The 14,295-nt window shown below is 42.5% G+C and overlaps 1 protein-coding gene across 1 annotated transcript in view; it reads right to left on the bottom strand.

Moving 5' to 3' along the window:
• SYT1 (synaptotagmin 1) overlaps nucleotides 1-14,295 on the bottom strand; it is a 656,423-nt gene that overhangs the window by 178,547 nt on the left and 463,581 nt on the right. The window contains exon 5 of the mRNA XM_033951677.1: nucleotides 4,766-4,894. Coding sequence (XP_033807568.1) covers nucleotides 4,766-4,894 — 129 coding nt within the window. The remainder of the gene's footprint in view (nucleotides 1-4,765; nucleotides 4,895-14,295) is intronic.

Consider the following 14,295-nt stretch of genomic DNA (forward strand, 5'->3'; position numbering starts at 1 on the left):
TGGGAAATATTCTAGCAAATCATTGGGAACTAGCACTTGTGAGCCGAAAATTTATACTGAACCTCTTAAGAGCACTCAAAATCCCATGGAAACAAAGTTGCATCTGGGAGGGAGGGGCATATGGAGACTTTAGAACAGTGCGTCACCAACTTTTTCCGCCGCAGCACACTTAATTCGGGGCTACATCTACAGGGCCTCTGAGCGTACGCAGATGTCGACCGGTGACGTCACACGCGTGTGCTTGACGTCGTCATGTCGATGTCCGTGCATGCTCAGAGGCCCTCCAGGCGCGGCCCTGAGTTCAGGGGCCTTCCAAAACCCAGACAAACTGCTGGGTTTTGGAAATCCCTCCGTTGCTGGAGGGACAGGGAGGAGGAGAGGGGCAGTGACAGGTTTCTGCTTCGCCGTGGCATACAGTTTGCGATTCACTGCCTTAGAATCTCCTGTGTGCCCTGCCTTCATTTCTTTAGAAACAGTGGCTCAGTTTCTCTTTTCAGTGTCATGAAGAGATGGATGTACGACCTTGTCTGAAGTGATACATAAAATTTAGTGGAAGACCTTTAACACAGATATCAGTCTTCTACACAACTTCTTCATCCCCTATGGGCAAACGACTGGCTGCAGGGATGGTGCAAGGAGATGAACTTCGGATTCCTGCACCATGGAGAAGCATTGCAAGGACTACTGGGACAAGACGGGTTACACCTGACTAGAAGAGGGAAGAACGTCCTTGGACACCGTCTAGCCCGCCTACTTCACAGGGCTTTAAACTAGGTAAGTTGGGGGAGGGTACGGGCACAAATTACCTACCTGGTATGCTAAACTGTCAATACTATTTTGAGGCTGAGACGAGTAGTATAAACACTTTCGAGTCTAGGGAAGGTTCACATTATAATTCTGGGTCACATTGTAATTCTGGATCTAGGAGGAGTACACATTGCAATTCTTGGTTAGGGGAGTGTACACACTGTAATTCCGGGACTAAGGGCAGTACACATTGCAAGACTGGGTCCAGCGGGGGTATACACATTGCAAATAGTGTGGAAGGAGTTCAAGTAGCCCATGCGGGAACTCCCCCACAGGATACACACATTTCCGTATTTGGAATAGGTACACACTGCTCTGGGTCTGGGGAGTCCGGGTCAGGTACAAGATATAGCTCTGGGTCTAGGGAGAATACAAAGTATGTGAATAATGCTAAAAGCGTCCAAGTAATTCAAACAGGAATATCCCCACTAAGACATAATAAAAACATAACATGGAAAGCTATGTACATTAACGCACATAGCTTGGGAAACAAGATACTGGATCTGGAAACAGAAATAAGGAATGCCAACCTGGATGTGGCGGCAATATCTGAGACCTGGCTCACAGACTCTCATGGATGGGACATGGTCATACCAGGTTACAACCTGCTTCGCCGGGACAGGGAGGGCAGATTGGGAGGAGGTGTAGCATTATATACAAAGGATGACATTAAGGTCACAAGAATCACAGATGTCCAATACACTGGGGAATCCCTTTGGGTTAATTTGGCCAGAGGGAAGGACAAATGCCTGTATCTTGGCGTTACTTACAGACCCCCAAAACAACAGGATGACCTGGATATGGAATTGATTGGAGATATAGAGAATATCACCTTGCGTGGGGACACAGTATTGTTAGGTGACTTCAACATGCCTGATGTTGATTGGGGCACACTTACCGCTGCTTCCGGCAGCAGCAGGAGGTTATTAAACTCCTTGAAGGGAGCACATCTCCCTTGGTCAGGTATTCTGCTCTGGAGTCCTGTTCCCTTGATTGTTTGTAAGAGATGAATGCTTTTTTCTTTTCTTTGATGAGGTCTGAGATCTCTGCAGTCTAATTGGTGTTGGAACCAACAAGGGATCAGGCAATACTGGACCTGTTACTTACCAATGGTGAAAGTGTCACAGAAGTCTCGGTGGGAGACACATTGGCCTCCAGCGACCACAACATGATATGGTTCAATCTTGGGAAAGGCTTCAATAAATCTACAACACTAACCAAGGTCCTCAAATTCAAGGACACAAACTTCCAAGAGATGGGTGACTTTGTTCACCAGATGCTTCAAAGCCAAGCAGAAACCAATAGTGTGGAAGAAATGTGGTCGACTTTGAAAGCCACCATACAGGAAGCGACGAACCGTTATGTTAAGCTGGTAAGTAAACGCCGTAGAAACAATAAACCACAGTGGTTCACTGCAGAGATCTCAGACCTCATCAAAGAAAAGAAAAAAGCATTCATCTCTTACAAACAATCAAGGGAACAGGACTCCAGAGCAGAATACCTGACCAAGTCAAAAGCCGTCAAAACAGCAGTCAGGGAAGCTAAATTCAACATGGAGGAATCTCTAGCAAAGAACATCCAGAAGGGAGATAAATCATTCTTCAGGTATATCAGTGACAGAAGTAAAAACTTAGGGGGAATAGTACGTCTAAGAAAACCAGACGGAGACTATGTGGAAAGGGACTCAGAAAAAGCCCAACTGTTAAATGAATACTTCTGCTTTGTCTTCACCCGAGAAGCGCCGGGGCATGGACCTCAGCTACAGACAAGGACTGACTCAATAGACCCATTTAGCGATTTCAAATTCACGCTCAACAGTGTCTACATGGAGCTGTCAAAGCTCAAGGTCTACAAGGCGATGGGACCAGACAATCTGCACCCCAGGGTGCTCAGGGAGTTAAGTGATGTCTTGGCGGAGCCGCTGTCAGCGCTCTTCAACCTTTCCCTTAGTTCAGGTAGCGTCCCATTGGACTGGAAGAAGGCTAACGTTATTCCACTGCACAAGAAAGGCTCCAAGACAGAAGTGGCAAACTACAGACCAGTGAGTCTCACATCAATAGTGAGCAAACTAATGGAAACTCTTATCAAACACCAATTGGATACAATCCTGAATGAAGAGAATCTACGGGATCCCCGTCAACATGGATTTACTAAGGGGAGATCCTGCCAATCCAACCTGATCAGCTTCTTTGACTGGGTGACGGGGAAGTTAGATGTTGGAGAGTCCCTGGACATCGTATACCTGGACTTTAGCAAGGCATTCGATAGCGTACCTCATCGCAGGTTGCTAAGCAAGATGAGTTCCATAGGATTGGGCGACACATTGACGAAGTGGGTTGGGAACTGGCTTGGAGGCAGGGTTCAAAGGGTGATGGTGAACGGCACCCCCTCTGCAATGGCAGAGGTGATCAGTGGGGTGCCCCAGGGCTCTGTTTTAGGCCCGATACTATTCAATATCTTTATAAGGGACTTGGCAGAAGGGCTCCGAGGTAAGATAACATTATTTGCCGATGTTGCCAAACTAAGCAATGTAGTAGGCAAAAGTACAATAGGAAAAAATTCAATGCCCGACAACATGATGCACAATCTACTCTTACTAGAGACCTGGTCTAAGACATGGCAGCTCAGCTTCAATGCCAAAAAATGCAAAGTTATGCACCTGGGTACCCAAAATCCATGCAGGACTTATACCCTTAATGGCGAGATCCTAACAAGAACGGTAGCAGAACGGGACTTAGGGGTGATCGTCAGTGAGGACATGAAGGCTGCCAATCAAGTGGAGCAAGCTTCTTCCAAGGCAAGACAAATCATAGGTTGCATACGCAGGGGCTTCGTCAGCCGTAAGCCTGAAGTCATTATGCCTCTGTATAGATCCATGGTGAGACCCCACCTGGAATACTGTGTACAATTCTGGAGGCCGCATTACCGTAAGGATGTGCTGAGGCTGGAGTCGGTCCAGAGAATGGCCACCCGGATGGTCTCGGGACTGAAGGATCTCCCGTATGAAGAACGGTTAGATAAATTACAGCTATACTCGCTCGAAGAGTGCAGAGAGAGGGGAGACATGATTGAGACGTTCAAGTATCTCACGGGCCGCATCGATGCAGAGGAGGATATCTTCTTTTTCAGGGGTCCCACGGCAACAAGAGGACATCCGTGGAAAATCAGAAGCGGGAAACTGCGTGGTGACATCAGGAAATTCTTTTTCACCGAAAGGGTGGTTGATCGCTGGAATAGTCTTCCACTTCAGGTGATTGAGGCCAGCAGCGTGCCTGATTTTAAGGCCAAATGGGATCGACACGTGGGATCCATTCGCAGAATAAAGGCAGGGGAGGGTCAGTAGGGTGGGCAGACTGGATGTGCCGTGGCCCTTAACTGCCGTCAATTTCTATGTTTCTATGTTTCTATGCCAGGGCTGCCCAAGTTCAGTCTTCGAAAGAGATAAGGGGAAACAAGAACGAGAAAGAGAGGAGGAGAAACAAGAATGAGAAAGAAAGGTGAGAAGAAGAGCATAGGACCTATGCTCTTCTTCTCACCTTTCTTTCTCATTCTTGTTTCTCCTCCTCTCTTTCTCGTTCTTGTTTCCCCTTATCTCTTTCTACCTGTTTTCTTCCTTTCCCTTTCAAGATATCCTTCAGTCAAATGTTAGATATCCCACTTAAGACTCTTCCCTCCATATTTCCTCCCCCTCATTATTTCTTCTCTAAATGCTAGTTTTCAGACATCCAAAACAAGAACAGAACTTCTAAAATAAGAAACACAATGACACAGTAACAAGGTTCGTGGAGCCAGATCCCAGATCCAGGCCTGATTAGGCTGTAAGCCCAAAAGGCGCAGGAGGAAATAGCCCTGATCTCCCAATCCCAAACCAAGAGCATCATAAACCTTTCATCATACATACTCTAATGTCCTAAGAAGCACTCCGGTATTTCCCGCCGTATGCAGTGTTTTCTCAAACCTGATTATTCTGGAAGTCATAATCCAAAGAGTACTGGAGTTTTCCCAGTTTCTCGTCTTGCTTCGGCTCATCTTTCTCCTCTCCGTCCGTTAACCCAGTCTCTGCGTCGTCGTCGTCATCCTTGAGGGCCTAAAAAATACAAATCTGACTTTAACCACGGTTGACTTTGTTGACAGCGTAGTACACAAATGGGCTATCTGCAGACCTATGGAGAAGTTTTTCAAATCAAGCACTAGGTGAGGTATGTGTCTGGTGGGGGGGGGGGGAGAACCCCCTATCATATTTATGTAGATTTTCTATTTTTTACTTCTATTGTGCAAGGATTTTAATCAACAAGCAATTTGAAAGTGATGAAAAAGAGTAAAGGGCCCGCGAGCTAAGCATTTACAGTTTCTTGCAAAGCCTGAAAACCAAATAAAATGTCAACTTGATATTAAAAATCCTTTCTAATCGTGTTGCTTTCTTATCAAGACAAATGTGGATAGACATGCTAACAAACAGGTGAAACTGCAGATTCATCTAAGGAGAACCAGCTTTGAGAAATGTCAGCTGCACTGTCATTCTGCATGCATGAATGGAATATTATATAATGGAATAGAAGATATTGTCCTACGAGGCTACGGTGTTGAATTAAGACCACTGGACCTCGTTTGCTAAGTAATTCCTCCCATTGGGTATTCATGGGAAAAATTCTTAAGGCTGATTCAGACCTTTAAATCTCTGGGGGGGGGGGGGTGAGTTCTCAGTCCTCTCCTTTGAGCATTGTTAAGCTGGTCAATTTGTTTGTGGTTTTACCCGTAGCCTAGAACAGGGGTGGGCAGCCTGTGGCCCTCAGGACAAATGCGGCCCACCAAATAATTTTCGGCATCTCACGAGACTATGAGAAGCACATACAGAAAACTAGAGTTTTGGTCATTTTTAATCTATATTTCACAAATATTTTCTGAATAGCTACTCTAGCAGTTTGTTTCCATCATTTTTGTTAAATTTTTATTTATCACAGAAGGTCTAAGGAGCACTGTGCATTTCTGATTTACGTAATGTCGCAGCCCTCTTGGGATAGCACCGACGTCCATTAGCTCTCTATATATAAGGATTGTCCACCTCTGACCTTTGAAGGTTATCTACATTCAGACTCATTAAAGTTCTCAAAGACAGCTTGTAATCTATTCACACTGGGTGTACGTTATATTTTTTCCCCTATATTAAGGGGTCCTTTTACTAACCTGCAATAAGCATTAGCATGCGCTTACTGTGGCAAAAAATGCACTTCTGTGGGATGCACTCAGGCATCCTGTGGTAGTTTTTGCATGTGACATAGTAACATAGTAGATGACGGCAGATAAAGACCCGAATGGTACATCGTCTGCCCAACCTGATTCAATTTAATTTTTTTTAATTTTTTCTTCTTAGCTATTTCTGGGCAAGAATCCAAAGCTCTACCCGGTACTGTGCTTGGGTTCCAACTGCTGAAATCTCCGTCAAAACCTACCCCATCCCATCTAAACCCTCCCATCCATTGAAGCCCTCTGCAGCCCATCCTCCCCCAAACGGCCATATACAGACACAGACCGTGCAAGTCTGCCCAGTACTGGCCTTAGTTCAATATTTAATCTTATTTTCTGATTCTAGATCCTCTGTGTTCATCCCACGCTTCTTTGAACTCAGTCACCGTTTTCCTCTCCACTACCTCTCTTGGGAGCGCATTCCAGGCATCCACCACCCTCTCCGTAAAGTAGAATTTCCTAACATTGCTCTTGACTCTACCACCCCTCAACTTCAAATTATGTCCTCTGGTTTTACCATTTTCCTTTCTCTGGAAAAGATTTTGTTCTACGTTAATACTCTTCAAGTATGTGCACACACTACCCATGCATTAAAAAAAATCAGTTTATATTTTTTAGAATTAGGGGGCGAGTCTGAGGATAGAGAATAGGGATATTCTGTGTGGGAGAGTGTGACGCAGTGGTTAAAACCATATCCCTAAGCACTCTGAGTTTGTGGGTTCAAACCCATGCTGCTCCTTGTGACCTTGGGCAAGTCACTTAATCAACCCATTGTCCCAGGGACATTAGATTGATTGTGAGCCTACCGGGACAAACAGGGAAAAATGTTTGAGTACCTGAATAAATTCATGTAAACTTTTCTGAGCTCCCTATGGAGAACAGTATAGAAAATTGAATACATAAATAATCAGTTGGCTCGTGGGTTCAAGGTTTCAAGGTTTCAAGGTTTATTCAATATTTGATTAATCGCCTATCGTAACTACTAAGCGATTTACATTTACAGAAAATACATAATAAAAGATTAACAAGAATATAATAAAAATATTTAAAATCAATTTAAAACAAACTAGACAAATTTGGACATGAAACATTGGGAAAGAAGGGGAAGAAATACAATTTATAATAGGAAAGGGGGGATAATTAAGGGTAAATACACAGAATGGATGGGAAAACAAAATAAATATATAGCTGACTGAAGTAAAAGGGCATTACCACAGGTTAACTGATTAGCATGAGAGCCTCTGCTGCCTACAAAATAAGTAGCAGTAGGGACTCGTACACTAAAGGTCGTGTGCTAATGGGAAAATTAGCATATGACTATAAATAGAAAAAGCAGCCATTGTACCTATGTGGAAAATGGTCCTAGCAGATGCGAATGACTTGAATAAGCATGCCCCAAAGTAAGTTCTTAGAAAATTGAAATCTGATTATTTAGGACTCAAGAGTTAAAAGCATTTATGTTCTGCTCTCACATTCATAAGAGCAGATTGCTCGGGATGTATAGGCTGGAGCCCTCCTGCTCCCAGTGTGTATTGCTGAAGCCCCCTTCTCCTGCTTCTTTTTGTGCGTGTGTAGAAAAGCACTACTGCAGTCTCCATTTTGTTAGCTAGCACATGGCTTAGAAAGCATTGATGTCCCATCCGGTTACACTTTGAATATCTGCTAGTCTAACTACAGCTTAGTTGGAGTACAATATTACCCAGTACAGTGTCAGGTCAAAAGCGCGCCGGGACAAAGGCGCGCCCAGACAATTGAGCGCAGTGCGCGCCGCCGCACCGCTCTAAATTACTGTTTTTAGTGCTCCGACGGGGGGGCGTGGGGGGAAACCCCCCACTTTACTTAATAGACATCGCACCGCGTTGTGGGGGCGTTGTGGGGTGTGTGGGGGGTTGTAACCCCCCACATTTTACTGAAAACTTCACTTTTTCCCTGTTTTTAGGGAAAAAGTTCAGTTTACAGTAAAATGTGGAGGGTTACAACCCCCCAAACCCCCCATAACGTCGGCGCAATGTCTATTAAGTAAACTGGGGGGGGGTTCCCCAACAAAACCCCCCGTCGGAGCACCTAAAAACTGTAATTTAGAGCAGCACGGAGGTGCTGGTTGAAGTGTGGATTCTGCATTAAGATCATCTGAACTGTAAGTTTATTTCTTTGTCTTAAGTTTTATATTAAAGTAAGCTTGCTTAAGGAATAACAGAATCCAGCCTGGTAATATTAGAGACTACAGGTTCAATGAGTTTATCTGTCTGAGATCCCTCGAGATAAGCCTGAGCACAATTTTTCAATTAGCAGGACCTGCTACCTGGATAAAGGCCATTGATTTTCAATGTCTTTACCTGGATAGTGCCACTGGAAATCGTTACAGACTGTTCTGATATTAAATGGTCAGCACCTGTGTGGTCCATGCCCAAAGCCAGGAAATATCCAGATAGTGGTGGTATTCAATACCTGGTATTTCTTTAACTATCTGGGCAAATTAGGTATCAAGTGTTATCTAGTTACTGGTACTGAATATTGGAATTATTTGGAATTAATGAAGCGTCATTACCGATATCTTCATAGTGACAAGTGCTGAATATTTGAGTATATATTTAAATGCTAAGACTTGTTTGAAAGACAAAGTCCTAATCTTCTCTTCCACTGTTTCAGTAACCAGCTTATCGCTGGAGAAAGAGCGGCGTTTAGCTTCATTATGGAAAAGAGTGGATATTCTATTAAGGTGAGCAAAATGTTTCCTTTTATTTTTTTCTTCTAAGAGGCTTTATTTCTTAAGAAATGAGATCTCTTCTTTTTTATTTGACTGTAAGCACCCTTATTGTAAGATAATTAAGGGAATGATCTTCCTTTGAGAAATGTTCACCTACTGAAGAATCATTCTATTTTCTGTAATATGAGTTTGTCTAAAACGATAGAAATGTGTCCTCAATTTTTGGCTTGTTTCTCTGATATGGCATTCCTCTTCACACTTTTCACAATGGATCATGTATGCTACAATGCAAAAAATGTGAAGAGATATGGCACAAAATAAAAACTGACGATGCATATCTATCTTTGCACACCACCTTGAAATCAAAATCCTCCTGAGAGTCCCCTTCCCTAGACACTAGAACTCTCTAGAGTGTTCCCCCAGCAGACCCTCATCCCCACCTCTGGTTCCACTTCCAGATCTTACCAGGGGTCCCTGGTAAAGCAGTGGAAACAGAAGCAATCAACACTCACTCTTGCTCTTGTAGCTTCAGATTCAAAATTGCATCTATGACCTCTAGTGGTAGTGTCATGATACTACTTCTGAGGGTCGGAGAGCCTTGGTTGCAATGTCTGAGGGGTGAGGCATCAAGGAGGGGTGTGATATTGGGGCTGAGGGGGATGAATGCTGAAGGGAGTAACAATTTTACAAAGCTGCTTCCATGCAAATATGGGAAAAAGCTGCACACTTTTTCCACCCTGTGCATCTTTGTGAAATTACTTTTCCTGCTGGACATGGAGACATATGTAATCTGCAGAGTGAAAAGGGAGAAGGAGATTTCAACTAATTTATACAGTCAGCATAACAAGTGACAACATGATAATTTCACATTTAGGAAGAGTTGAGCCAAAACAGTATGAAAAGAGAAATGGGAGTCCATTCCATAACGGAACAGTAAACAGGAGCTTCATATTTTAAAGTTCTATGAGTTCACTTCAAAAAGTGGCTAGTTCAGTGTTATCAAAACCCTGAAGTTTGCATTAACTTTTAGCTTTCTTCAGGGTCACCATGACAGTAGCTTCTGTCTTCCATATCTCTTTGCTTATTGTTCAGACATCCTCTGTCACACTGTGCCTGGGAATAACATCATGGCACTGATGATGGAACTGTCTCCTGAGAGTGATTAATGAGTCCGAATATAGAATAAATTCTTTGGTGACCAAGGTAGGCTGCAGGACAGAGGACGTAGGGAGAAAGTGAGGAATCTTTTATCTGGAAAGCTTATTAATCATCAGATATATCCTATTCACCTACAGGAAGTCTGAATCAACCCCTACAATAGAAGCCATAGGTGAGTTCTAATGAAACAAAAGCATTTCAAATGCATCTTCTTTAGATGAATACGTGGACTGAAAGATACCATCATGCCACTAGCAAACGCATATACACAGAAGGAAAAAAAGACCACTCGGTGCAATATTTTTGTTCATTCAAACTCAATGCACAGTGAGGCTGAAATAAATTAAGAATTCATGCATTTTGCTAACAAGGCAACAACATTATCATTTGGGGATTCTGATTCAGAATAGGTAAGGTGAGTTTTTAACCTTAGTATTAAAGCAGGTGAAGACCATCATTTTTACAAAAGCAGGCATAGGTGTTTGAAAGCAGAAATATAAAAAAAAAGCTTAAGTTTCCCTGATGAATTATAAAAATCAATCTCAAGGAATCCTCTGCTCTGGAAAGAGTATCTATGTGCTTATTTTACAACTTATTTCTACACCGCTGCTAGAAATGTACAGTGTTATACCTGTCTATGAACTTGTGCCTATCCATCATAGGAACCAGCAGTGGTGTGGGAAGGGGGTGGTCCGTCCTGGATGCTATCTTCATGGGGGCGCCAACACCGGTCCTCCTCTCTACCCATACAAGGGGTAATTCTATAGTTATATGCTTCTATAAAGGCACACACAGAGCCCCTGATTGGTGCATATTCTATAATGGAAAGAGGGTGCCTATTTTCTTTATAGAGTACTAGCATAGTTGGGTATATACATATGTATGTGTTTAGGTGCAAGAGTTATGCCAGCCATAGAGCTGGCACTATTGTATCTGTGTAGTCTGGTTGCTGGAGATAAGAACATCTAGCCCAGTATCCCATCTTCACAGAGGCCAATCCGAGTCACAAGTACCTGGCCAAAACCCAAATAGTATCAACATTCCATGGCTTCCCCCATGTCTTTCTCAAAAACAGACTATGGACTTTTCCTCCAGGAATTTGTCCAAACCTTTCTTAAAACCAGCTACGCTATCCGCTCTTACCACAACCGCTGGCAATGCATTCCAGAGCTTAACTATTCTCTGAGTGAAAAAATATTTCCTCCTGTTGGTTTTTAAAAGTATTTCCCTGTTAACTTCATCGAGTGTCCCCTAGTCTCTGTAAAGCTAATATTTTAAACATCTGTGCATGCAACTACCATGTATGTGTTAATGTCTACTTTAAAGAATTACTCCTATCATGTCTTCTGTTATATGGCTGAATGGAGCTGTTAGCTACGGTTGTACTCTATGAGGGAAATTGCTAAAGACATGTGAAGCATAATTTTCAAAAGCACTATTTATGTATATACAACCCTGCTTTATGAATGGAAATGCCTTTGAAAATTGCTCTTAGATAGTCCAGGTGCAAATCTGAGCACATATTTTTCTCAAGTGAAATTTCACAAGGTCATTTTTCTTTAGGAAGCATGATGTAAAGACTAGTCGGAAAATACAGTATTTATTTATATTTCTATCCCATCCTTCCAACAGCTTAAAATGGGTTAGAAAAGGACATTCACAGTGTAGGGAGAGGACATGAAGCTAAAGACAGGACTACAGAGGACAAAAGAACTACAAAAGGAAGAGAGGATACAAGGGGATAGTTTCCTAACTATAGAGGGACGAGAAGATACAGATAATAGCTTTCGAAGGGGTCATGTTTTATTTGGAAGTTGCCCCCTATATATCACTTAGTAGCAGTAATGTCTCCTTAGAAAGCTTTGAGCTCTGTTGCCTGACTGTAATATCTAGAAGCCAATGGAACCAGACTGTCTTGTTTTATGTTAGTGGAACAAGTTCACAATTGATTTGTGAACAGTTGTCAGTTGTCAACGCTGGATGATGCTTTTAAAGGCAACTGGAAATGCTCTGGTTGTGATCACAGCCTGACTTGCTTGACATGTCTTTAAAGGAAGTTCTTGGAACTCTTCACTTTCAAGAGAGCTCGTGCAACTGGTCAATGGGAAAGCACATTTTCGAAATGTTTATTGCAGATAAAGGAGTTTATTGGCTTTGCCGGCAGTTTGATGATTGCCCCTTTATCATTGGAACTCTTGTTCCTTGTCTTATCTCAAGATACGAAAATAAGAACATAAGAATTGCCTTACTGAGGGCCAGATTCTCAAAACGTAAGGTTGCCTTTAACGTGGTCGCTAAACTGGTTCCAGCTGGTTTACCCTGCATGCATTATAGCGGCGGATCATCAAAATGGCTAGTCACGGTCTTTAGCGAGCTTTCTAGCAGTCTCTGATACATCACAGAGTCATTCTCCAAGCGCAGTGTCAGCTTTTGGCGACCAAAAATCAGTGACTGGTCCGTGGGTACAGTTCAGCACTGTGAAAAGTTCATCTTGTGGTGTGTATTTTGACTGTGGCTAATGAAACTAAATAAAAATTGCATGATTCACATAAATTATAGGGGCCTTAAACAAACTGGGCCAATCAGAGCCTCAAGCTCCTCCCCAGATGCACTGGGGAGGAGCCTAAGGGCGTACCTATAGGAGGGGCCTTAAACAACCTGGGCCAATCAGACCCTCAGGCCCTTCCCTAGTACATCCCAGGATGCACCAGTGAGGAGAAGGCCCATCATTTTGAAGAGGCGGGCCTGCTGGCCAGAGGGAGTAGGCAACCCTCTGGCCAACCATCTAAGGTAAGGGGGAGAAGGCGGGGATCCTTGATGGCTGCCGCTATCTGTCTGCTGTGAGGACGCCACTGACTGTCTCTCTTACCTGCTGGAAGAATGCCAAAAAGAAGGGGTAGAAGTATCGGTGGTGTCTCCCAACGCTCGGAAGCCCCGTTGCCTGCTGTGGATGACATTTTCAGGCGTCTTCTAAGTGAGGATGCTTATTTTTGAAACATTTGCTGGTCTCCTTTAACTGCAAAGATGACATCCGCTATTGATCAAATGCGATGACCAGATTGCGCAAGCAATACAGATGGACTCAGCTAGTGAAGTTTCTTCTATGGGTAGCTTAAAAATACTGTAGACTGAACTTCATGGCACTAACTTTAATTGGAAATCTTAAGCTCCAACTAATACCCAGGGGGCTAAGGGACAAACATATTTTTAAATAATCAAGCTTTTCTGACTCGCTGGATTTCTATTCCAAATAAATGTGCCGCAGATCTTATTGCGTTCATTGTGGAAACAATATCACAAATAGAACAGGACTAGTTAGTTCACAACAAACTGTTTCCGATTTTGATCAGCAGCTGGAAGATATGCAAGCTTGGTTCTCTGAGTTCAACTATTCTTTACGGCACACAGAGCTGGAGAAACTGACTCGAGATGAATATGGTTGCCGACAAGGCATGCTTTATTCATGGTTACCCTGAGTGAAGAAGGGATCTAAACAGTCCCAAAGTGTGCCATTTGAATCTTCTAGTGATTCTGATTCCAGTGGGAGTAATGGTGATGGTACTCCCAGATTTGACCCGCCATGCCTTTTTTTATTTTTATTTCGATTTTAAAAAATATTTCTTACATAAATATGGAATATGGAAATCATATCAAAATACAACAAAAACAACAGAAATATATACAATTATCTCAAGATTCCATCAAGTCCCCTTTAAGGGAGAGAAATACAACTATCTTTTACACAAATAAAATGAGGCACAATGGGAAATTAATTCCTCAATATCTAAGGTGCAATATTTCACTTATTACTACTCCTCATTACCAGTCACTTCCCATGACTTTTAAGAAATTGCTCGTTGGAAAGAATCAACAAAATAAATTCTTTACTTTAAAAAAAACTAAACATTTACAAGGAAATTAAAAAAAAAAAAAATTGCACCCAAAGCAACAGTTTAGTTTTCAAAGCCAAAAATGTTTTTTGCCTTAACTGAGTGGTCTTGGCAACATTAGGTAATAACATCACCCTTGCCCCACAAAAAAAAAAAATATTTTTTTTTTTTTCCTTAAAATAAAGCTTCATAATCAAAGATTTATCAGACTTACTAACACAAGTTACCAAAATAGTTCCAGGTCTTTTTTTAGAACAAGGAAAGTGTGATTGGAAGCCACAAGGCAGATGCGATAACAGCCTAGTCGCAATCAATGCTCATTAACCAGCCACTGATCCAGCTTTCTATTGCTCAGGAGTGTGGGGTTTTGTTTTTTTTTTGAAAATTGTATTTTTTCCATCCTCCCTTTTGTATCTAGTCATTGGTTTTATTTTACCCCTTTTTAATATATATACTTATTTAAAATGTATTGTAAACCGCCGACGTACT

Source organism: Geotrypetes seraphini, chromosome 7, assembly GCF_902459505.1.
Source record: "Geotrypetes seraphini chromosome 7, aGeoSer1.1, whole genome shotgun sequence".
Lineage (NCBI taxonomy): Eukaryota > Metazoa > Chordata > Amphibia > Gymnophiona > Dermophiidae > Geotrypetes > Geotrypetes seraphini.